The sequence below is a fragment of the Maniola hyperantus genome, chromosome 4, assembly GCF_902806685.2.
Source record: "Maniola hyperantus chromosome 4, iAphHyp1.2, whole genome shotgun sequence".
Lineage (NCBI taxonomy): Eukaryota > Metazoa > Arthropoda > Insecta > Lepidoptera > Nymphalidae > Maniola > Maniola hyperantus.
The window spans coordinates 10,627,703-10,651,437 of record NC_048539.1 but is presented as its reverse complement, the minus strand read 5'-3'; the positions used below and the strand labels follow the sequence as shown (position 1 = coordinate 10,651,437).

Below are 23,735 nucleotides of genomic sequence, written 5' to 3'. Positions count from 1 at the left end.
CCTATATCTCGAAGATGGGCAGAGGCTAATTTTATCTCGGAAAATCAAGGAGTTTCCACAGGATTTTTAGAAAACTTAAATCCACGCGGTTGAAGTCACTGGCATCATGCAGTAAATAATAATAATAATATAACATAAATACTATTTACCCTACCAAATATAGATATTGATTTTCAAGCACCTAGCCAATGATTGCGTGTCATTTTAATAATATTTTTTAAAATTAATTTCATACGATACGATAAAACAATATAACCACAGGCTCGCTGAATCTATTTTTGTGAAAACCTACATTTGCACGCTCCCAATATCAGAAACTTAAATCATTTTGAATCGAATCACAATATTATGGAATTAAGCTACTACGCTTCCGCTTTAGACCTTGCGTAGCTTTTAGTGCTTGGATTTGACGTTCTGAATCAGAATAGGAACAATTTTTAGTTTCGGTATGTCGTCCGAACACGACGATGGTATATTATGTGAGAGCCCTCCAATTCAGACGGAATTCAATGCCCTATTATGAAACCCTCTTGAATACCTCCATGAATCTGTCTTGTAATAGGCATGATAAAACTGTCATATTTCAATGGATCGTAATAGTTAGAATATTTTAAATAGTGCAGTTAAAGTATTTTATTAAAGTGTACGGACTTGATAAAATTATAAATATCTAGATGGTGCCCGCGAGTTCATCCGCGTGTAGTTTTCCAGGAAAAGAAGTGGCCTTTGCCCGTCTCCAGAATAAAGCAAATCCTCTGGGCCAGGGTCTGGGCACACATTGCGAAGATATTTGATTCTTTAATAATGACTTAAAATTCATTAGTCCTTATTTCCTACAATCCATCGGAAATGAAAATAAAAGAAAATGAGAAATCTGTATTTTCCTCGCGTCCGCTACTTTGTATTCTTACATTTCCATAAAATTTTAATGTACTAAACAACAGAAGTCCATTCGGGGTCATGACCCACACATTTAAATTCAGCTCGTAGCTCCTTAGATATTTTTCGCGCGGCTCCTTGGTGCCAGTGTTGATATCCTTTAAATTACCACTTGCTTTTTATTCTTGAATTTATAGCCTAGACTGCTGACTATTCTTGAGTGTTTTCAACGGTTTATAGCGGCACGCTTTTAACAGATCAATTTAGAGACATTGGTAATATTTTGATATTGGTAAACAGAAGCCTACAGCCCTAGACGCAAGCACAATAATATCATTATTATAAGCAGCATACTCAGGTGGCAAATTATCGGAATAATCCGTTTAGTTGCCTATCTACTCGTGATCCCTAGCCCAGGTATTGTAGGATTATACAGTACCAAGCAGGAAATATTGTACATCGACCTTTAGAAAGAGATAGCGGTTTTTTAGAGCACTGTCTCTGTCGTTGAGACTGACAAAGCGTCACATACGTATGAGTACGGAGAAGAAAAAGACAGAGACAACGCTGTACAAAGCCGAAATCCCTTTCTGAATGTCGATGTACAATATTTTCTGCCGGATACTGAACAAGTCTTTCAAAGCTTCATTTCTATACCTGATATATGTAAAAGGATACTTAGACTGACTGGCTGACATCAATGTTAAAGCTCAAAGTTCAAACACCTGTGTTTAGAAACTTCAGATTTTTCATTCTAGTTTTCTCTAGACCCCCAGTAAGAAAGGATTTTCAAAATTTCCAATATAATTTTTAAAATCTAAATTCACGCAGACGAAGATGGAAGAAAATGTAGCCTGGTATCATCTTCTACGTAGATACTAGGTATATAAAAATAAATCCATTCTTAATATTATTATAAATGTGAAAGTGTATCAGTCTGTCTGTTAGCTTTTCATGTCCATCCGTTTTGACAAAATTTGGTAGAGAAATAGCTTGCATATCCTGGGGATGGACATAGGCTGTTTGAGAGTTCCCACAGGATTTTTAAAAACCTAAATTCATGCGAATGAAGGTCGCGGGCATATCGAATACCTATACGAGTGAATACCAAGTATAACTCAGTTTGCACAACTAGTACTTTCTTTCTATACCATCACCAGCCATATCCATATGATGTAATTTTTGGTAACGATCACGCATCTTTCAGGCGCCATAAATACTTATGACAACCACTCAGGGCGGGCAGAGTGGCATATTTACCTTCAGAGAGTTGCCATCTATCCTTTTGAACCCGACAAAATCCATATCGGTGATGGTTCCCAAATTTGTTGTGACCCGTCAACGCCAGCTCAAACCACTGAAGTTTGAAACTTTCTGCTTCGAACTTTTCAATAAACTTTATCGTAGACTAAGGATTTTGAGAAATTCTAACGGAATCTTTAATAAAATATCTAAATCCACGAAGACAAACTCGCGAACATCTATGATAATATGTAGTTATAACATTAAAATAATGTTATTACCTACAATAGTAAAACCTTTGTTTATTACGCAGCTCAACAGAGAAAAAACTATTACCAAAGTTTTCCCTTTTCACGGTCCCTTCGATAACGTTATTATAAAAGTATGGATTACTGTTCCGAAGTTTATTAAGATTGTGTCCTTGTACGTGCAAACATTAGTTTGTTGGCGGGTTTGACAAAAGCTATATTTGCCACGGTTTCGCTTGCACGGTATAATCCCCGCTGAGCCCGCGTGAGCACGAACTGAATTCGGGACAGACATTTTGACTTGTTCTTTTTTGTGTCAACATTGAATTTTGAACAATTACGGCGCGCAGTTACGTACTCGTACCTCTGGCGTAGATATTGGAACCATACCTTTGACTAAATAAATTTCGTTCGACGGACGGGCCAGTTACGTAAGGGCGGCTACCTGGAGCGGGGGTTGAAGGCAGAAGTCCTTTTTGGTTACGAAAATGATTTTATTAGGACATTCGTGTCGACGTTGGGACACGAAGGCCTTTACTTAACTATATCTTATCTAAATTACAAATACTACTTATGCTAGATTAATGCTACCTTAAAACTAACTCTATCGATTTTATATCGATTTCCCCTCTACCGTTCTGTGGTCGGTTAGCACCAGAGATCACGTACAGAGCTGGCTGCAGACCTTGATGACTCTATGTGCCGGAACGTGATGAGATGGCATATTTCCACACGTAGCTGGGCTGCTAGACGACATGTTAGCTCCCCCGGCTATGCCTGGGTTCTATATAGATAGGTAAGGATAGCTGTATCCGTAACACCTCCACCCTCAGTGCGGCGACCATTGTAGTAATTTTAACGGAAATGTCGCCGGAACGTCCTCGGAGGTTTCCACCCTCAGTCTGGAGGGCTGCTGCTGGACTTCGTTCGTGAAGATGAAGCATCTGTAATGGGCTAGTCGAGTCGTACCGTTGGAAGTGAAGCCGAATATTGCGGCATACTGGTAGTATTGAAGTAGTTCTTAATTCATGGATAATGGTTGAGCTGCTTTCTCTGAGCCTCCTTAGACAGAGAGATAGGCGTGGATTATCACGTTTCATCTATCTCCTGTGACAGTAGTTGATGTGTTCTCCGGATAAATTGGTTCCTCAGTGAGTGATATTTTCTGCTCACGTAGTTTTGAAGAACTGACCTTCGGGCATTCAGCCTCAATGTAAATGAAAACCTTAGAATTGGTTGAGATAAAAATGTGCATATGGTACTATAACTACTACGATAGGTATATTAAAAGCAAAGTAGTATAATTGACAGAATGTACTAATTAATTCGAGCTAAATTGATAAAAAAATCTGAACTAAATGTAATGTAAAAAGAACCTAAGGACTACAACTGCATGAATTCTGTAAAATGATCAGCTAAATGTCTACTCGTTATAACTAGATAGGTAACTATGACTTATTATATACCTACTTACTTTTAGAAAGAACTTTTTTAAAATTATATTATATTTTTGAATAAGGTGTAGGTAAGTACATTGAGTTATCAATGATCTAATTATTTCTACTTACTTTTGATCTGGGAATGATGTAGGTTCTGCTCAAGATTTCTTGCATATTTTCGGTTCAAGGCACGAAAATTTACAGGAAGTGAGCATTAGGTATACCTACTTTATGCTAAATTTGCTCATTATTCTATAGTCACAATGTGACACAAGTAAGAGCTTTCTTAACTTTTTCCGATTAGTGGTAGGTACACCTAGTTTTGCTATAATTTAGAAGAAATAATAAATGCTAAAATGTAAAAGGTCTATAGTAAAGAATGTATATATGTGTTGAAATAATTATCTAATTGCAAAAACTAATTATTTTAAAGATATAGTGTTATAGTTCTTGGTAAAACATAGGAATATAGTAGTCCTATCGGTTGGCTGAAACTTGATCGTGTGAAAAGACAAATTCTATATCTTTGTAATTTAATGTCTGGAAAGAATTGCACATACCTATCTAATTAATTTACTTTATTACCTGTCTTTTAAAACGTGATTTTGTAAAGGGACCGCGAATTTTCCTTCGTGTATATAAATGTATAGTATGGTTTTGGGAATTCGAGGTTTGGTTAGGAATTTTGGAAATAGGATTCTGTACCTTCGTATGCTTAGTGTTAATTTGACTTAAACTCGGTTTTTCCTGTGGCTTTGCCTGTAATTTTGATTTTTCCAAATGATTAACGGACCTAGATTTATTTAACGGGGTATCCGCGTTCGTTTCTGAAACCTTTTTATTAATAATTGTATAATCGTATTCACTTAACTTTAAATTCCATCGCGTAATACGTGGACCTAATTCTTTGAACTTGGGTAAATTTTGAAAATTAGAAATCAAATTAAACTTTTTACCAAAAAGATACGGCCTAAAGTATTTTGTGGCCCAGACTATTGCAAGAAGTTCTTTTTATTCGTAGGATATTTAGTTTCACTATCATTCAAAGTTCTGGAAGAGTAGGCAATAGGCATATCGGCGCCAAGAGGGCCTTGCGTAAGCGTTGCACTTAATTTCTTTGTTGTGCAGAAGAAGAACGAATTATCGAAGAGAAAAAACCGGCCAAGTGCGAGTCAGGCTCGCGCAATGAGGGTTCCGTACTACAGTCGTATGATTTCGATAATTCAAAAACTATGATGCATAAAAATAAATAAAATCTGTTTAGAATGTACAGGTGAAGACCTTTCATATGATACCCCACTTGGTATAGTCACTCACTTCGAAAGTTGAAAATACTAATTATTAGTTCATGACCACAATTTAATTTTTTTTGTGTGATCTAACCCTAAATTCACGGTTTTCAGATTTTCCCCAAATGTCAGCTATAAGATCTACCTACCTGCCAAATTTCATGATTCTAGGTCAACGGGAAGTACCCTGTAGGTTTCTTGACAGACAGACGGACAGACAGACAGACAGACAGACAGACAGACAGACAGACAGACAGACAACAAAGTGATCCTATAAGAGTTCCGTTTTTTCCTTTTGAGGTACGGAACCCTAAAAAGAAGAAGAAATGGATTGCTGACATACCAAAGTCACGCTATCAAGAAGGATATCACATTTTGTTTCCTCGCCTTCTTAATGACTCTGTACCATTTCACATTACTTCAGAATGTCGAAGACAAAATTCTTTATGCTATTGCCTAATAGTTTTTGTGGAAATTACATTAGAAACAATAGGTATACCACACAGGTCGGTAATATAATCCTACAAGAAACCTATGTCCAGCAGTGGACATATCTATTGGTTGATGATGATGATGATGATGATAGTTTTATGGAAATTATAAAAAAATATTTATGCATATCCATACTATATTATTATCAACGCAAAAGTGTATTTGTCTGTCTATCTACTAGCTTTTGACGGCTCAACAGCTTCCGAATTTGATGAGATTTGGTACAAAGTTGAATTACATCCCGGGAAGGACAGGCTACTTTTTATCCTGGAAAATGAAAGAATTTCCACAGGATTGTTAAAGGCCCATTTATATGAAGTTTGGACCAGAGGTAGCTTGCATTCCGGCTAGTTTTATCCCGAAAATCAAAAAGTTTCCACGGGATTTTTAAAAACCTACATCTACGCGAACGAAGTTGCGGGCATCAGCTAGTCCTTAGGTTCTGCGGAAATTACATTAGAAAAAGCATTTTCGCAAAATGTCTTTGTTTATGTGCAATAGAATATATAAAATAGGCAGGTAACACAGGTACATATTATATCTAAATACCTATATAAAAGAAAAAGGTGACTGACTGACTGATCTATCAACGCACAGCTCAAACTACTTGACGGATCGGGCTGAAATTTGGCATGCTGGCTAGCTAACTAGCTAATATGACGTAGACATCCGCTAAAAAGGGATTTATGAAAATTCAACCCCTAAGGGGGTAAAATAGGGGTTCGAGATTTGTGTAGTCCACGCGGACGACGTCGCGGGCATAAGCTAGTATAATATAAACACAAGTACAACAATAGGTAGGCATATTTCCGAAACTATTAATTCTACCTAGATGAAGTAGGTAGGTATAATATTATGTACATAATATATTATAGTTATTTAATCAGGATTATTTTTACCATTGATGTTTTCTCATAACGCTCGGAGAGACATTTATACATTTAGACACTGGGAAGGGGGGAAGCCGACTTCCTAGGGGTTGGGACCTTTGAGGATATACTTCTAAGAGCATGAGGAACACGTCATGTGTCAAAAATTAAACCTACGTTATTTATTTTGAGGTCTATCTTGCCGATTCTTGCCTGTACTTTAAATACCTAACAAGATGCGCGTGTATCTTATTCGAGCGACGTACGCATACTGAAGCGCCGCGCCGCGCCGCTGGGTATGTCGCACTAGCGTCACTGCACTGCGCGTCGCTTCGGTGCGCTTCAAAATATTCTCTCCAGCCGTGCCGCGCGGCAACGCGCGGTGAAGCGCCGCGCCGCGCCGCTCTAGTGCGATATGCGCCATACAAAATGATAGAAATGATATTTTGAAGCTCTGTGCCGAAGTGGTTTCTGATGCGTATGTGGTTAAATTTAATTCTTTTCCAAAATCTGTATATGCTAGGATAGGCATATTTTTAACAAGAATTTGACACTGTCTGAAACAATTGACGAATTCTGAATCAAAATTTAATTTCGCTCCTTTCTTCAAGCACGATGTTAAAGGCTTGGTTACACTTGCGAAGTCGGGTATGAATCTTCTGTAAAAGCCAAGGATGCCTAAAAATTCCTTAATCTGCTGGCGATTTTTAGGTAATGGGTAATTTAAAATATGTAAAACATAATGTGGGTTTGGTTTTATACCATCTGGAGAATACATGTGACAGAATGGCGTTTCGCGTTTGAAAAATTCAGATTTATCTAACTGGATTATTAAATTGAAGTTTCTAAGTCGTTCGAACGAATCTCGCAAATTAAGTATGTGTTCCTGCAAGGATGTTGAAAAAATTACAATTTTGTCAAAAAGGGTTGTACAATTTGGTAGGCCTTGAAGGACACTGTCCATAAGATCTTCGGAAATTGTATATGAATTTTGTATATCTAAAGTCGTAAAGTACAAAGACCTCCCGATTTTATCTAGAGAGTTGGTAAAATCACTCGGATTCTTTTTATCTAATTTATGAAGTTGTCGGAAATCGACACTTAAATTACCTATATTAGAAAGAAATACATCTGGAAATTCTTTACAAAGGTTAATTAAATTCATTGTCTCCTCTGCATTTAACTGTTCTATGGGCAAACGTGATATTATGAAATCGTCATTTTGCCTATCGTCAGCAACGGTGTCAATTTCATTTTCACACCGGGTCGGCACGTATTGTTGGGAATTATAATATTGGTCCGATATATTATTATACACAGGAATTTTACGTTCCGGAGTTTCCAGTGTACTGTGTAGATTTAAGTCCACCTGTGGGCAAATTTTTGGTTCAGGGTGAGGTTGGCATGGGATATAAGTGTTTGAAGGGTATTGAGGTTCTGAAGGAATGTGTTTTTGGGACATTGAGTATTTTCGTGATCTAGAAGGGAAATTCGTACCACTATAATAATTTCGCTGTGAATAAAAATAATAAGGTCTACGAGTACGCTTATGATAATTTTGAAAAAATTTAGTTCTGTTCTGTAGATGTATTATATTTAATTCTTCTTTGGCAAATTCAAGAGCAGTTTGCAGCGTGGGGGGTCTCATACACCTTACTCTTGACCCTAAAGGTTCTCTTAAACCTTTTAAGAACGTTTTAAGGGCTAACTTTTGATAGAGTGTTATTTTTACTTCGACAGTAGTTTTGACAGTTTCGTGTAGCTCTACATACGTAATAAGTGTGCAGAGTAAATTTTGAACTTTTTCGTAAAATATATGTACTGTATCTGGACCTTGAATTAAATATGATAAGTCTGTTAGTAAGGTTATTTCATCTCGGTAATCGGAAAAACTGTTAACTAATGTATCTTTAATTTTATTCCAATCATCGGAAATTCCGTAGGCTGATATAGTTCTTGCTGCAGATCCGGTAATTTTATTAAGAATTCCGCTAATCAAGGAAAGGTTTGAAAGCTCATACTCTTGACCTGGATTTAAAAATGAGCGCACTAATTGGTCGGCTAAATTAATAAATCTCGTTAAAGTATAAGAATTTCCATCAAAATTCGGTAAAAACTTAAGTGACTTATTTATTCTATCTAACAAATCTACTTGGCTAAGTTCCGACATTTTTTAAATATTCTAAACTATCCTACCTAAAGGTATCAAATAATTAAATTACCAAAACTCAATAAAATGAAAGTATCTACTACGCGGGTGAAAATCGTAATAAAAAATCGTATTAGTTATAAAATTATAGTACCCTGCGCAAAAGTTAATATAACAACCAATAAAAAGGATTTCATGTACTTACAAAACCAAAGTCGCTGGCGAGCTTCGATCCATCGATTTCCAGTATGACTCGAAGTCTTCAGCGGCAGCTCCTATGACAGCTGCTCCTCGTAGGTTCTGTAGTCCCGACAAGGAAGTTGACGGCGTTGACCTGATTTTAGGGGATGCACCACGACGACCTTGAACATCCAGGACTATCCTTTAAGACTGCGCCAGTTACGTAAGGGCGGCTACCTGGAGCGGGGGTTGAAGGCAGAAGTCCTTTTTGGTTACGAAAATGATTTTATTAGGACATTCGTGTCGACGTTGGGACACGAAGGCCTTTACTTAACTATATCTTATCTAAATTACAAATACTACTTATGCTAGATTAATGCTACCTTAAAACTAACTCTATCGATTTTATATCGATTTCCCCTCTACCGTTCTGTGGTCGGTTAGCACCAGAGATCACGTACAGAGCTGGCTGCAGACCTTGATGACTCTATGTGCCGGAACGTGATGAGATGGCATATTTCCACACGTAGCTGGGCTGCTAGACGACATGTTAGCTCCCCCGGCTATGCCTGGGTTCTATATAGATAGGTAAGGATAGCTGTATCCGTAACAGGCCGGAAAAAGCTAGTAGACAGACAAACAGACATACTTTCACATTAATAATATTAGTATGAATTAGGATTTTTCTTTCTGGCTTTGTAGACCGCGGTTCTGCCGGTGTTCCCATTTCTTTAAGTTTGTCGAGGCCGCATACTTGGTGGACTCGTGAAACGCTACCTACCTGAGGTTCTACCTTTTGTTGAAAGTTTTTATCTCAGCGATATTACGTGGGTGTCTGTGTATTTTATATTTGTTTTAAAAGCAACCTCTAGCAAAATGGTAACGCGGAATTCATTTGAGTTTTGTTTTCAGAAGCAAAATTACTAGGTACACCTACATAAAAGTATTTAGTTGTTCTTAATAAAATACTTAATTAAGTTATTTATACTAAAAGAGGAAAGATTCGTTGGGGCTTCCACACTCCACGGTCTTTCGCCCCCCGAATCAAGCAGCTCCCTTTGATGTCGTCTGTCCACTATAGTAGGAGCTCTACCAATGCTCTTTTTTCCAGTGCGAGGTCACCATTTTTAGAATCTTATGACCCAACGACTATACGATATTCTACATCAAGCGAGAAAAAATCTAAAATGTATCTACTTATAAACAATGATGGTATTAGCGATAAGCAATCGAAAAATGTTAATTTCAGTTTACAAAATTATATATTTAATGATTTTTATAATTCATTTTAAAGATTTCACTTTTTTATCTGTTCTACATTTTGGACAAATGAAATGAATGAATGAAATGGTGCCCAGCCCAGTTGGATTTGACGGTTAAACTCTTTCTCTAAGTTGGAACTACCTACCTAGTTGAAGAGTAGTCACTCTATAGTCTTATTAGGTACCTAGGTATATTATAATATTCAGTCTAATAAATCTATGTTGGCAACCAAGGGCAGCGAAAGCCTCTCATTAAAAATACACAGACATAACCCAGTTTAATTAACATCAAACGTGGCGTCTTCTAAGCTTTAATTATTATTAATATTTTATTATGTAATAGATAGGTAGGTATACCCTTTTAAATAAGGTACGTAAGTAAGGTTGGTAGGTAATTGATAATAACATTTTACGTACTTTATTCTTCTCCGAATATTATGCGTGTCCTCAAAATTCAATTTAAGCCACAACGTCTAAGAGCCAGCGCGTACCAGAGCTTCCTTATTTTAGAAAAGCTGAAAGTTTCTCTGCGTATTGTTTGGATTTTTTATGTTTGTTTGGATCATGGTGGCTTTGGGAGATAACAGGTAATAAAGGTGTAAAAAATCTTACGTCAAAGTATAAAGTCTAATTTTTATATATTTTCTTCGGAGTAGTATAAGAAATCATGTCATGCATTGCCAGATACTTATTATTGTGGCAACCCCCTGCCAGACACCTTTAAAGTTTAATAAATTTAAGGGTGCCTCGCGGGGGTTCCCTTGACACTTAGTGTCTGACAATGCATGACGTTATTTCTAATACTACTCCGAAGAAAATATAAAAAGTAGACTTTGTTATCTCCTAAAGCCACCATGATCCAAACAAACATCCATACAAACGTTTCTCCCAGTGTTGGGGACAATACGCAGATAAACTTTCAACTTTTATTAAATAAGGAAGGTCTGGCATGCGCTGGCTCTCTTTCTATAACTGAATTTTGGTTTTGGTTGGTTGGTTGCATCATTTTTAGCTGCTACTTGCTCTCTACATAAAGTGAAGAATTTGATAATTACCTAATTTAAAATTTTTACTTTGGCACTTAGTTGCGATTTAACGTTGAGGAATGAATGAATGCTTTTAAACTTTGGTTTAGATATTTTGATATCTAACCGTTTTTTTGAAAGAATATATTTTATTTTCTAGATAAAGCATTGATAAATACCTAAGCATAAGTCATAGGTATCTATTCAATAATTGGCGCCCAACTTGGGACTGGGGTTACCTTGACTAATTACATACAGAATGGGTGGTGGAGCATACCATTTTCAGCTTGACATAAAGTATAACACTTTCCGTACCTTTATTAAGCTCCAAACCTCATGATTTCTGCTCTACAACGGTCCAAAAATATCGATTCACGACGAATCCAGCATGTCGGCCGCCCTCTAGGGCAGACGGCTCCTCTCTCTATGTACACATAGGACACAACACGTCAAGTGAGATATCAAACGGTTTCCCGCCACTAGTATTTTGCCACTTGTACGTCCACAACCAAGAAATATCGTCGAGTAAAAGATTAGACTGTAAAGTAACACACTGCAATATTATTTCAAAACCTTTGCTTCAAGATATGACTGAAAAACAGACTTAAAGTTTCATGCTGCCGTCAAACGGAATGGCGACTGACACACCAACCACCGGCGCGTGCCCGACCCGACTGGCTGAGTTTTCCACATTTTCCCGGCGCAAGCCTTCACCCCTTGTAATCGAGCACGCTCGCTAAGATATTATATAGGTACTTTATCTAGGTAGCTATATTCATATATTACTACGACTTTAGAATAGATTACTTTTGCTCAATTACTTTGTTTTTGAGTTGATGTAACTAAGTACACGAAAGTAAATCCCTAGAAAGGCAGTTCTTTAAATCAGCGCTAATACAAACCTAAATAGGCAAATATGAAGTAGGTAGGTAATTATGTAATTTATTTCCTTGAAAAACTCTAGCTACATTAATTAATATATTTAACTAGTAGGTAGGTACTTATCTACATAGTTCTTAAACTGTTTCAGCAAGACAATCACAAAAATATTTGAAAAAATGTTAGTCTAGCTCTGCAGTCTGCCTACCTACTTGGTATTCAAGAGTCAGGACCATAAGGTCACGGTGTCCTTCGTCGTCTAATTGGTAAGGTGTATAGATTTCCCAGGATCTTATCGAGGAATTTTGATTAAAACTCCAGACAACTATACCTAATGGCTACTTGGGAACCTACTTATGTACCTACTTACTTTGAATAATAATTTGTGAAGAAATGGACCCTTCTAGGATCATTTTGTTGTTTGTCTGTCTATGACTGTCTGTCTTTTAAGACTCTTTTCCTCAAGAACTCGTCAAGTAGTAAATCACACCAAGTTGAAATTTTATGAAACTTCACATTTAGCACAAAAGTTTATTTAAAAAATCTATAATAACTATCTATTTATTTTTTCTTTGGTATTTTAAATTATTCAGTAATCTCTAGGAACTTCTAATTATTCTCTATAAATAGCCAAAGGCTTATTCTGTATATCCACCCAAGATCCACCCTAAACACTCACCCGGTGTATAGGGGAATAACTAGGGTACCTAGGTACCTATTAGTTTTAGGGTGGATTTAATAGAATAAGCCACAATCGGCATCCAAGAAAGCAGGAACCCCCGCTGCTGTACCAATCTTACCCGTCTGTACCTACTTACACAAAGTTTTATGTGCGCTCCTAGGCTCCTGCTAAGAAAAGCTAGAACCCAGAGCCGTAAAATCAGTTGGTTGAATAAAAGCACGAAATAAAAGATAGCGCCTTAAAGGGCGCTCTACGTCAATTCAATATCATTGTCAATTACTGTCAAATCAAGTGTCAAATTTATGTCAAAATAAGTTGATACGCCGCTGACATACATTTATGTTGCTGATTGTTCGTAAATTTTAATTTTATATTTTGTAAATAATATAGAAACAAGTGTTCCTAAAAAATAACTAATCTATCTAACATGGCACAAGCTGAAGATACTGAACTTCGTGATTTAGTTATAGACGCTTTGGAAAAAAATGGTTCCCTTGCAAAAATTCGTGCTTTGTTACGGGCAAACATTTTCTTGGCTTTCGAAGACGAATGTGAAAACTTGAAGAAGAATGATACGTTAGATAAAGTATTACAATTACCAGAAGGTAAGTTTTGTCTTTCAATAATACACGAATTTTTAGAATTCTGCAATCTTAGAAACACATTGTTTGTGTACAAGTCTGAAACCAGACAAGGAAAGGAATACCACTATGAAAGTGTAAACACGATCGCAGATAAACTCAATATATCAAAATTTGACAGAGAAAAAGAACCTGTCTTATTAACATTGGTGAAAAACTGTATGAAACCAGGTTCAAAACCAAATTTCAGTCAGAGTGAGAAACATAGTATCATCCGGCGTCACTGTAGAGGTAAGACTAATTATAAAGATGAACATAATTCTACTTATATTGTAAACGAGGACTCAAGCACAAATACCAGTCATACACAGTCAGACAACTCTTCAGATGAAAAGAATAAACTGGACTTAAGATTGACATTGGATAATTCAGACACAGATACATCTAGTGACTCAACGAGAGGTCAGACTCGTTCAGAATATATCCCAAATAAGCACATTAATGCAATGAGTAGTAAAACTAATGAAATTAAAAATGTATCAGAACAATCTCACCAAGAAATGCAAAGTAATTACAATTATATAACAAAAACCAAAGAAATAAGTAACAACTGTCTTCGTGATTTAAAGATAACTAATAACAGCAGTACGGATTCAACTTCTTACGTTGAACTGAAGCCTTTTAATATGTTGGATACTGTCCTTCTTAATACTCCAGGTTTGCCACTTGATGAAATCAAACATGATTCAAAACAGCCATCTCCACATAATTCAAACTCTACAGCCTCCAAAATTGAGTCATTATCCCAAAACCACACATTAAATAGTAATTCTGAATCAAAAAAAGACAATATAAGTCATCAAGATTCGAAAGCAAGCATAAAGAATTTTTCTGAAAAATCTGGAAAATATGATGTTGAAGCTACTGAATATAGTTATGATTTTACATCACCTCCCCTTTCAGATAGAAAAGATGCTTCAGATAAACCGAGTCCAAGATCAGGCCAGCAGAATTTACTTGCTAATAAATCAAATAATACATCAGTTGAAAGTAATCAACAGAATTCACTCAGCTCTCGGAGTTCTATTTCACTATCTGATGTTGCAGATTTAATTAGTGACAGGAGTAGCAAAAAACGTAGTCCAAGTAATATCTCAAATCAACATAGACTTACAAGTGAAAAGTCAAATAGAAGTCCCATTAAAGATCATGTTAAAATGCTAAGTGATGATTCTGGTGATTTTTCTGAATCACCTATTCCATCTCTTTCTAATCTTAGTCTTGATATACATAGTGACTGAATAGTAGGTGTTATGTTTAGATATATGCTAATAATGTAATAGATAACAATAATGTTTATGAAAACTTATTCTCAAACTAGTTATTTAATACTTAGTAAAGTATTTCATAATATAATATGTATGCAGTTTATACTGTTAAGTAAAGTCTGACAGTTCTCATAAGTTTTCAGGGTTCCGTACTTCAAAATGAAAAAGGAACCCTTACAATATCACATTGTTCTCTGTCTGTCTGTCTGTATCCAGTCTGTCAAGAAAAGAGAATCAAAGTCTGTAGGGTTCTTCCTGTTCAGCTAGAATCATGAAATTTGGCAGGAAGGTAGGCCTTATAGCACAAGTAAGGGCATAAATCACACATTACATCACAAAAAAATAGTTAACCAAGTAAATCACATATAGATGGTCCTGTCCGTCATTAACTTGCAGTGTTGCACATAAAAGAGTTAAATCGTGTATGAGGGTACATAACTATTTGTGTGCGAGTCTGACTCTCACTTGACTAGTTTTTATTTTTCTGTTAAAACCTCGTTAAAACTACTTTTTAAATCAGGTAGGTACCATTATGAAATCTCGAGACTCCTTTCTATAACAAATAAATAATTATTTTATAGGTAGGTAGTTATTTACTGATTTTTGTATCAAAATTATGAAACATCAATGTACACCATTTATGTTGTTAATTGTTAACCTTAAAGTTACTTATCCCTTTTTTGTTATCTTAACATTTATGGGACTTCTGACACAGATTATCCACAAGTTATCTTATATGGAAGATCTGAAAAGAGTAGTTCCTAGTACTTGTACAAATGTGGAATCCAAAAATACTTTCCTATGCTTCAGGAGATAAATTTGTTCTGTAGAACAAAATGAATAACAATATAGCGAATTTTACATAATTTTATATTTATAAAATCCATAATATTGCATAGTATTGTATGTACCTACTTTTAAAATTTTATGTCATGATTATTTTATGAATCGAAAACTCCATAATAAATAAAACTATAATATTTTTTCACATACCTACATATTATGTGAAAAATTATTTTAGTTTATTTATTTATTAATTATACAGTTGTAACAAATATATTATGCAAAGAAAGCATGTTATAGGATTAGATAAATTTTACTTGGTATATTTTACCTACTTACCTTGATATTAATTTCATGTCATCTCAATAATACTGTGAACTTTAAAAAATTACTTAGATCATAAGTGAAATAGTGTAAGAATGTAGTAGCAAATTTATACTGTTATTCACTGGAATAATTTCATTTTAAATGGTTGTGCCTTACAGCAAAATTAATTATGGTTCCTCTGAAACAAAAAAATCAGCAATGCTTGTCAATTTCCTTGGCGGTATTCTAAAATCACACTTAATATTTTATTTATACTGGTGTGTTGAGACTTGATGACTGTAAAAGTGTATTCTTTGTTTAAATCTGTTTTCTCGTAACTCCTAAATTACGCATTCTATTTATTAAATTGGATGTTGGTGGTGTTTGTTCTGTGATGTGGTTAAATGACGTCATGAAAAATCAGACATGGTGGACATGATAAATGTATTGAGTTTGGTATCAATCATGTTAAGATTTCACTGTGCAGATTCTTAATTTTTAATATAATTTTGTTTTTATACTTTGTAAAGTTATACAGTAGGTAAAGTATAGAATGCCTTTCCAGCTTCCGTTTCCTACCTACAAATCATCTACCTCAGGTCTGAGGTACTCATACATGCCATCAAGTATGATTACCGTGAAAAGGTATTTAAAAAAAATATCGCACAGAAAATTGACAAACTATAAAAATCTAGTCCTATCTGTTCTTTTTAAGAACAAAACATGTTCCGTCCAAATTGCTCCATTGTCATAACAGTTTCTGGTATTATTTAAATTAAAATTGCCAACAATAAGTAATAATAATTGTGTGAATAAATTTAATAAAATGCTTTCTTATTTGCGGAAAACGGATTTTATTTTTATGAATTTAAAATGAATAAAGTATTAATCTTTTGAAGGCCTGTTTGGCACAGTAGTAAGACATCCAAGCAAAATAAAAGTGCCCAGGTTCGATACCTATAGTACGCGACAGTTCCAGTTGGCAATCGGGGTGGGGACGCCCCACACACCCGCACAGCCCCCGCGCTTACTAAGCGTAGGATAGCGTAGGCGATTTACGGGTGTGAAGGGCATCCTCCCGCCTCATACCCCGATTGCCATCTCGACCTGTCGCGAACTATAGGGTTTAGGTAGGTACTCCATTTCCATAATTTAAATTTTCTCTTGTGGTGTAAATTATTATAAAACTAGCTTATGCTCGCGACTTCGTCAGCGTGGACTACTCAAATTTCAAACCCCTATTTCACCCCCTTAGGGGTTGAATTTTCAAAAATCCTTTCTTAGCGGATGCCTATGTACGTCATAATAGCTATCTGCGTGCCAAAATTCAGCCATCGGGCCGTCTAGTAGTTTGAGCTGTGCGTTGATAAATGACAGTCAGTCAGTCACCTTTTTCTTTTATATATTTAGATATGAAATCGATCTGTTATTTGCAAAACCTTAAACTTTCAATCAGGAATACTCAGTTGGTTATCTGTATGAAGTATGAACAGATACCCTAAATGATTAGGGAAAATTAAAAACAGTAGGTATTTAATGTAATCAATGTTTATTTTCACAATTTCTGTAAAGCATAGATTGTAGATATCACGTTTCTGTTATGCACACAAGTAAATACATACCGAACACCGTAACCTTTAGTTACGCATTTCTATACAAAATCAACGCTGTATAATTAAATATGGCTTAATGGCGGTTAGTGCTGTCTCAGAAAAAATTATATTAATAAACATTTTTTTATATGTATTTACAGCTTATAATTATTATTAGGTACATGAGTTTTATACGAAAATGGTATAAAAAATTACACTTTCATAATATTACATACAATATTATTATAGTAATACAAACGTGTCGATATCCTAACTTTGAAAAAATATAACAATAGTAAAAGCCACAATGTTTATATAAACATCAACAGTTCTACACCGTTCAAATATTTCACATGGAATACCTCGCTCAGGCACTAGTAGATTTTTTCGAAAGTTTTTAAAGATCATCTCAATAAAGTTTTTAACATGAATGTTAAAAATTTCATATTAAACTTTGAAATAGGGAAAGGCTGGCACTCTTGCTTACAATATTTGCTGTCATTTGCAAATATGCAGAGCTAATCCTTTCATAATGAAAAAGAAAATATTCATAATTTTTATAATAGGTCATATCAATTTACAAGAATATAAAGCACTTAAAAAGTAAACTAAAGCATTCTAATTTCATAAATAAATAGAAATAATGTACATATGGCAAATATTTGGCTTTGTATAATATAGTTAACATGTGACAGTATTAAATGCACTTATATTTAAAGTCCAAAAACAAGTAAGTATTTAGTAAGTAAGACTGAACTAGCAGTGATTGGTATGACTAATAAATCATCATAATTTAAGGAACTAAGTGGGTATGTTAATTGTATTGTATAATTGTATACATGTCACAAATATTTTAATACTCGTATTATTAATAATGTAGGACAATTAACAATTGTCTTTTGCCTACAAAATGCAGAGTATATACGCTGGATTTCATATAATCTGGACGTATTGCGTTAAAGCTCGTTGCCCATAGAGCTATCGTGTGTGAGATTCGAGTCCATGCTAGCATTGTCGGAGTCCTGGCTTTGGTTGCCGCTGTAGTTCGCCGCTTCCTGAAGTCGCATCAGCATGTTCAACTGTAACAATACGTAAATATTTAGGAGGGTAAGTTATAATTTATAATACCTACTAGATAATGCCCGTGACTGCGTGGATTCAGGTTTTTAAAAATACCGCGGAAACGCTGATTTTCCGGGATAAAAAGTAGCCTGTGTCAGTCAGTAGGATGCAAGCTATCTCTTCAGTCAGTAGGGTGGCTTTTAAGAATCCCGTAAAAAGGATTTTTCGGGATAAAAAGTCCGATCCCGGGAAGGAAGCTAACTCTGTAGGTATACCAAATTTCAGGGATTTGGGTCCTGAAAAGCTAAGGAAGGCGTCCACTAGAGACGGGTCGGGCAGCAACGGTGTGGCGAGCAATATGTATTCAGTAGGTGCCTACTGCGTACACTGGATGCGCCTCCAGTCGATGCAGTTTCATAATGTAAAATATTCTATAGCAGGCAGATTTTAGTGTTGCAATGCGGCCCGACTCAGCCCGCTTGGTGGATGCTTGTCCCTAGCAAACAGACAGACTACATTTTTATACGATTGTATTGATTATTTACGATCGTATAGAGTATGGACTACGAACCGAGTTACAGAGTAAGGAATGATTTATGCTAACACGTGCGGGCGCGGGACGGACGCCACACTCAATAATTACTGCTACACATAAAATGTTCCTGATGTTTTCAAACTGTGCCTCGCCCGCGCCTCGTAGGACTTGGCATGGCCCGCCACTTGTTAGCATAAATCATCCTTAAGAAGAAAGGAATAAGGTACCTACTACGGGTCATTCAATAGATGTGAGATCACAGTAAAGACTTTCTACTGGACGCCCAAAGTATCTGTACCAAGCGTCAAAACTAATTTTATGGAGAGCAGATTAGGCGTGAAATGGCCTTAGATAGGTATATGTGAATTGCTTACCAAAGGATCTTGATTGTTGTTGGTGCTTGCGTCTTGATTACCTTCCTCCATGCCAGCATCTTCGACTGAAATCGGTCGCAAGGTCTGCAAAAACAAAAATATCATGAAGATGCTTTAAATCAGAGTAAACTAGCCAATTATATGCTCCCTCCACGGGTAGCTGGACTTGACGTGCTGCAACGGGTCGACGGCCGCGTGCTGCCGTCACCCGTACAGCGCCACGCCCTCGCGTACCGCCTCCACCGCGTACGGCACTATCATTGTAAATATACTAGATGGAATCTTACATGTGAATGGTTAGGCTCTCTCCACGGGTAGCTGGACTTGACGTGCTGCAGCGGGTCGACAGCCGCGTGCCGCCGCCGCCCGTACAGCGCTACGCCCTCGCGCACCGCCTCCGACGCGTACGGCACGATGCTGTAGTTCCACACGTCCGCGAACCACGCCTGCGACACAAACACCGTATGATATAAATCAGATTTAGGTATATATTTGCAAGAGACTGCCTTGCTGGACTAGGCTAGCTTAAACGGCTACTTATAAGGTCCCGGGTTGAGCCAAAAAGGTGTTTTCGGGGTATTTTCCGTTTATCCACCTTTCCGCCTTTTTCCGTCACAAAAATCTCAATATCAGCCCAGAGAGAAAGAGCAAGTTGACGGTGCAACCACACGGCTCGGACAGCATCTAAAGATGTTGGTCCTGCGCCAGATCTCTAATTGGTTAACCGTGTCGGATTGTCGTGCCATCGAAAGTCGATATACTTATAGCAAACAAAATAAGTAGGTACATAATGTGGCTAATTCCGTTGTACACAATCTCTAAACTAAACTAAAATGGCACGTCTAAATCTATTGCTATCCCTTTCATAATGTTGCTTGCGGAAAAGGATAGCACTAAATTTAGACCTTTTAATTTAGTTTAGTTTGGAGATTGTGTACCAGAGAATCGCCCCCAATGTGATTCTTATTTTTCATTTTAGGAAGCTTACCTCATATTTATTTATTTAGTCCCAGTGTTTATAATAAGCTGCCGACTAACACCCTCCTACATTTTCATATGACCTTCACCCTTTTAAAATATGCCATACAATAGGTACAAATTGTACAAAGAATGCCAGCTGCATTGCTAGTTGCTACAATAAATTTTTATGGTAATTTTTTGGATCATGACTTGACCTTAACTGCCACCCTACTGGAATCGGCCTCCATAATAAATAGGAACTCATTATACGCCAGGGGACTAAATTTATGACCTGTTTTCCGACCACCCTACTGTGTTTATAAGTAGTTAAATTCCTCATTATTTTCATGTTGGATAAAACAGTTTCGTTAATTTAGCTACCTACATAAACAAAATATGTTTCCAATTTCTTATAGGTAGCTACCTATTTTCATAGATCAACAACTTTACCTGACTAGCTTCTAAATCCATAGGGCAGGCGAGGAACAACCGTGGTCCAACGGTGACATCGCTCGAGGAGTGAGCTTCTAAGAAGGCGTTAAGAGTTGACCACACTCCCGGTAGCCACTCCAGAACTGCTGCCAACGCTGGCTCACGACGTCCCAGCCTCAGCTCCAATGAGAATAGCTTTCGGCGGAGATATCTGTAAGTGTAATTTAAACCATAACTTTAATATACCTACCCTGAATACATAATACTTATAAAGCATCTTAAAATTTAACGGGATGAGTATAATTATAGAATTTGGCTTTCGTCAATGAGACAACAGTCAAAAAACAGACACTTCTTAATATTGAGAATACGGCCTTGAAAATTATACTGTTCGGATGTTATTTCATAAAGCAAACTTTCGGTTTGGACATAAGTTTTTCAAGTAGGTAGGTTTTACACTTGGAAGATTAGAATATACGACGGACTTTGTGGAAATGAAGTAAGTGATTGCATAAGGACCTAATTATCTTTTTCTTACCTTGCTAAGAATCCTTTCACGGGTTCCATGTGGTTTGCAGTGAGAAGCCACCTGAAGTTGTGGTGTAGCTGAAGGTTTGTTGTATTACACGTTGCTTGCGACATTGTGCCTGTTGACAAGGGGAAAATTTTCTCATTTCTCTGATACATTGAGCCTAATTTATGGGTATAGGGAGGTATGTATTCTGTGGTAGAAGTAGGTACCTAGAGTAGGCATAGTATAAGATATCGAGAGTTGTTGAGACGTAGCGTGTACACATACCTACTCTTCACAGTTCTGACTGTTTTTCCTCTGTTCATAATATTATGGTTAATAATATAGTGAAGTTATTCGAAGGCCGAAGCACGCTATATACTTAGTATATGCTGCTCTGATGCATTGCTTCGCGTCTTTTGAACGAAATCTTTTGTGCTAAGACACGTTAATTTTAAAACAGGGAGACCAGCAAAGGCATCACCGAACATTGATGCGTGTTTTAGGTTTTCTAATAGGTAAGAGCAACTCGTCACCGCCCGCCGCTCTGCTTTTTATAAGTTTCGCCTAAGACCGTAATAATCGTTGCGTGTAAGAACTGTAGCAACCAGTGAAAGCGTCGTCAAATGTCTATACTTATTATAAACTGTGTGACTCACCGATGATAACAGGCATGTTCCTCGTATCAGGTGGTAGGAGACCAGCGAAGGCATCGCCCAGCGCTGATGCGTGTTGTAGGTTGTCCAGTACGACCACTGCAGGGAGCGCCTCTTCACCGGCCGCTGCTCCGCTGCACTGCTCCGCGATGTTGGCGAGGTACGCGCGCAGCTCGTTACATGATTTACGGTCCACACTGTAACATTAAAATAATTAACAATAATTCATAGAATAATTTGGAGGTAGTATGGTTAAACGCTGTCAAATACGCTGCTCAAGTGGTGTTCCAATGGCAGTCTGCCGTTCGAAAGAGACTCGGTTGACCAACCAACACCTGAAGGAGCGCTATTGAAGTAGACCTTAAAGGAGTGGGACGGGACTCTTATGGAACCATGTCAAGTCAGTAACCAAAGACATGGGGACATGGAAAACAACTGATGTAGGCCTAAGTTCAATGAGGGAATAAGAATACTCCATCATCATCATTAAGCGAAAGTATAGTAAGAAGAAGCGCGCCGCATGATTATCCCAAAAAATCCTACAATTGTACACCTATGATTAGACGGAAGGGATCATGAGTCTCAGTAATGTGCCTAGATACAATATAACGCATAGAGAAATAGAGACGTATAGAGACATTGATCCGTTCAAATTTAAAAATTTATCAACAGTGGTAAATTTCGTAAAGCTCGTCCGTAAAGCGGATATGTCGTAAAGCTTCGTCTGCATTGATTTGGGTTTTAAAATCCCGTGATAAAAATAGCCAGGATATCTATGCAAAAATTCACGTCGATTTGTAGCGTTGCTCTGTTGCAGAGGGATTGAAGGACAAGCCAACAAACAAACACGCTTTTGCATTTTGCGTGAAATCGATTAACCAAGCATAGGTCCAAAAACTCACTCACTTTTCATTTTGTGGAGAATCAGAATGAGTTTACACCTAGTTAATTCATGTTTTCCAAATGGTAAACGAATTGTACTGTAAACCCGGCAGTTTACGAATTAATAATTGCTTAAATAGCGGAAATATAAAAGAAATAAAAACCCACTTGAATGTTGCCACGGCTTCTACTGGATTTCCTCTTCGCTGCGTCCTCTGTACATAAAATTCCGCCAATTTCGCCGCCAAATATGATTTCCCTGTACCGCTCGGCCCGCAAAGTATTACCCTCCGGTGTTCTGATAAAAGTGAAACGTACCTAAAAACAAACAAAAAATATCAGTTAATGATCTCTCCCAAGATGTGCAGTAAATTTTGTTCTTTATTATTGTATACGTACCTATATACAATATTTTTTGGTATGAGGCTATCAAATGCCAAGCTCCCCACTCCTTGCAAACAAATGTACAACGTGTTTACGGTCCCAATAATATATCCGCAGGGCAATAACTCAGGAAAACAAATTTCGGGACCGCGGGTCGCCTCTCCCAAATGGTACGACGTTATCGAATCCGTATTCAAGCCGAGATTCGTTCCGGGATCTATCCTCGATAGGTAGTCCTTGAATGTTTTCCTAACTATATAGTCTAAATTCTGCCAAGTAGTCTTGCCAGATATATACGTATACGCTATAGTAAACTCGTTACAGTTTATTGTCGAATCACTATTGTACACGTTCTTGTAAGAATTACTGTGCGTCGATTTATTACTTTTAAGGCTATTTGTGTTTGACTTATTAATAGATTGGGGATAATCTTGGGTTTCTATTTCGGGACTATGGTTCTGTGAAACTCTCGGCGAGTCGAAGCTCGGCTGCTTATCGAAATGGTTGTTATACGAGCTGGCCGTTTGTTTGGCGTAAAATCTGCACTCTGACTCAGTCAGAGTATCTTGCACTTCTTCGAAATATCTTTGGAATGTTTCCGGCTGACCCAAATATACTGCAATCGCTATTTTCTTTCCATCTGTCGTATCTCCTTGACTGTCGGCGACCCCTGAAAACAAAACGGAACATTCGTCAAAACAAATTCCTTTGTCT

The 23,735-nt window shown here is 36.9% G+C and overlaps 3 protein-coding genes across 19 annotated transcripts in view; 1 reads left to right on the top strand and 2 right to left on the bottom strand.

The window, feature by feature from the left end:
- The window catches only part of GABA-B-R1 (gamma-aminobutyric acid type B receptor subunit 1), a 141,821-nt gene extending 130,085 nt beyond the window's left edge, over window positions 1–11,736 (bottom strand). For all 5 annotated transcript variants that reach the window (XR_011236621.1, XR_011236623.1, XR_011236622.1 and 2 more), the window contains exon 1: window positions 11,390–11,736. The gene's annotated coding sequence lies outside the window, so the exon portion shown is untranslated. The remainder of the gene's footprint in view (window positions 1–11,389) is intronic.
- Window positions 11,737–12,965: 1,229 nt separating this feature from the next.
- On the top strand, window positions 12,966–16,481 carry LOC117997232 (centrosomal protein 43-like). Its single transcript, XM_034985472.2, has one exon. The coding sequence runs from the start codon at window positions 13,063–13,065 to the stop codon at window positions 14,515–14,517; it is 1,455 nt and encodes a 484-aa protein (XP_034841363.1). The 5' UTR covers window positions 12,966–13,062; the 3' UTR covers window positions 14,518–16,481.
- A 682-nt stretch (window positions 16,482–17,163) lies between these two features.
- Window positions 17,164–23,735, bottom strand: part of LOC117997230 (protein sickie-like) — a 304,036-nt gene continuing 297,464 nt past the window's right edge. For all 13 annotated transcript variants that reach the window (XM_069509867.1, XM_069509857.1, XM_069509858.1 and 10 more), the window contains 8 exons: window positions 23,037–23,691; window positions 22,806–22,955; window positions 21,759–21,952; window positions 21,127–21,235; window positions 20,607–20,799; window positions 19,484–19,642; window positions 19,197–19,280; window positions 17,164–18,304 (listed from right to left, as the gene is read on the bottom strand). In XM_069509867.1, the coding sequence (XP_069365968.1) occupies window positions 18,182–18,304; window positions 19,197–19,280; window positions 19,484–19,642; window positions 20,607–20,799; window positions 21,127–21,235; window positions 21,759–21,952; window positions 22,806–22,955; window positions 23,037–23,691 (1,667 nt within the window). In that variant the 3' untranslated portion in view covers window positions 17,164–18,181. The remainder of the gene's footprint in view (window positions 18,305–19,196; window positions 19,281–19,483; window positions 19,643–20,606; window positions 20,800–21,126; window positions 21,236–21,758; window positions 21,953–22,805; window positions 22,956–23,036; window positions 23,692–23,735) is intronic.

What these genes read in the sequence shown, in the direction of transcription:
- LOC117997232 (XM_034985472.2), top strand. Translation starts at nt 13,063, where the DNA reads ATGGCACAAGCTGAAGATACTGAACTTCGTGATTTAGTTATAGACGCT.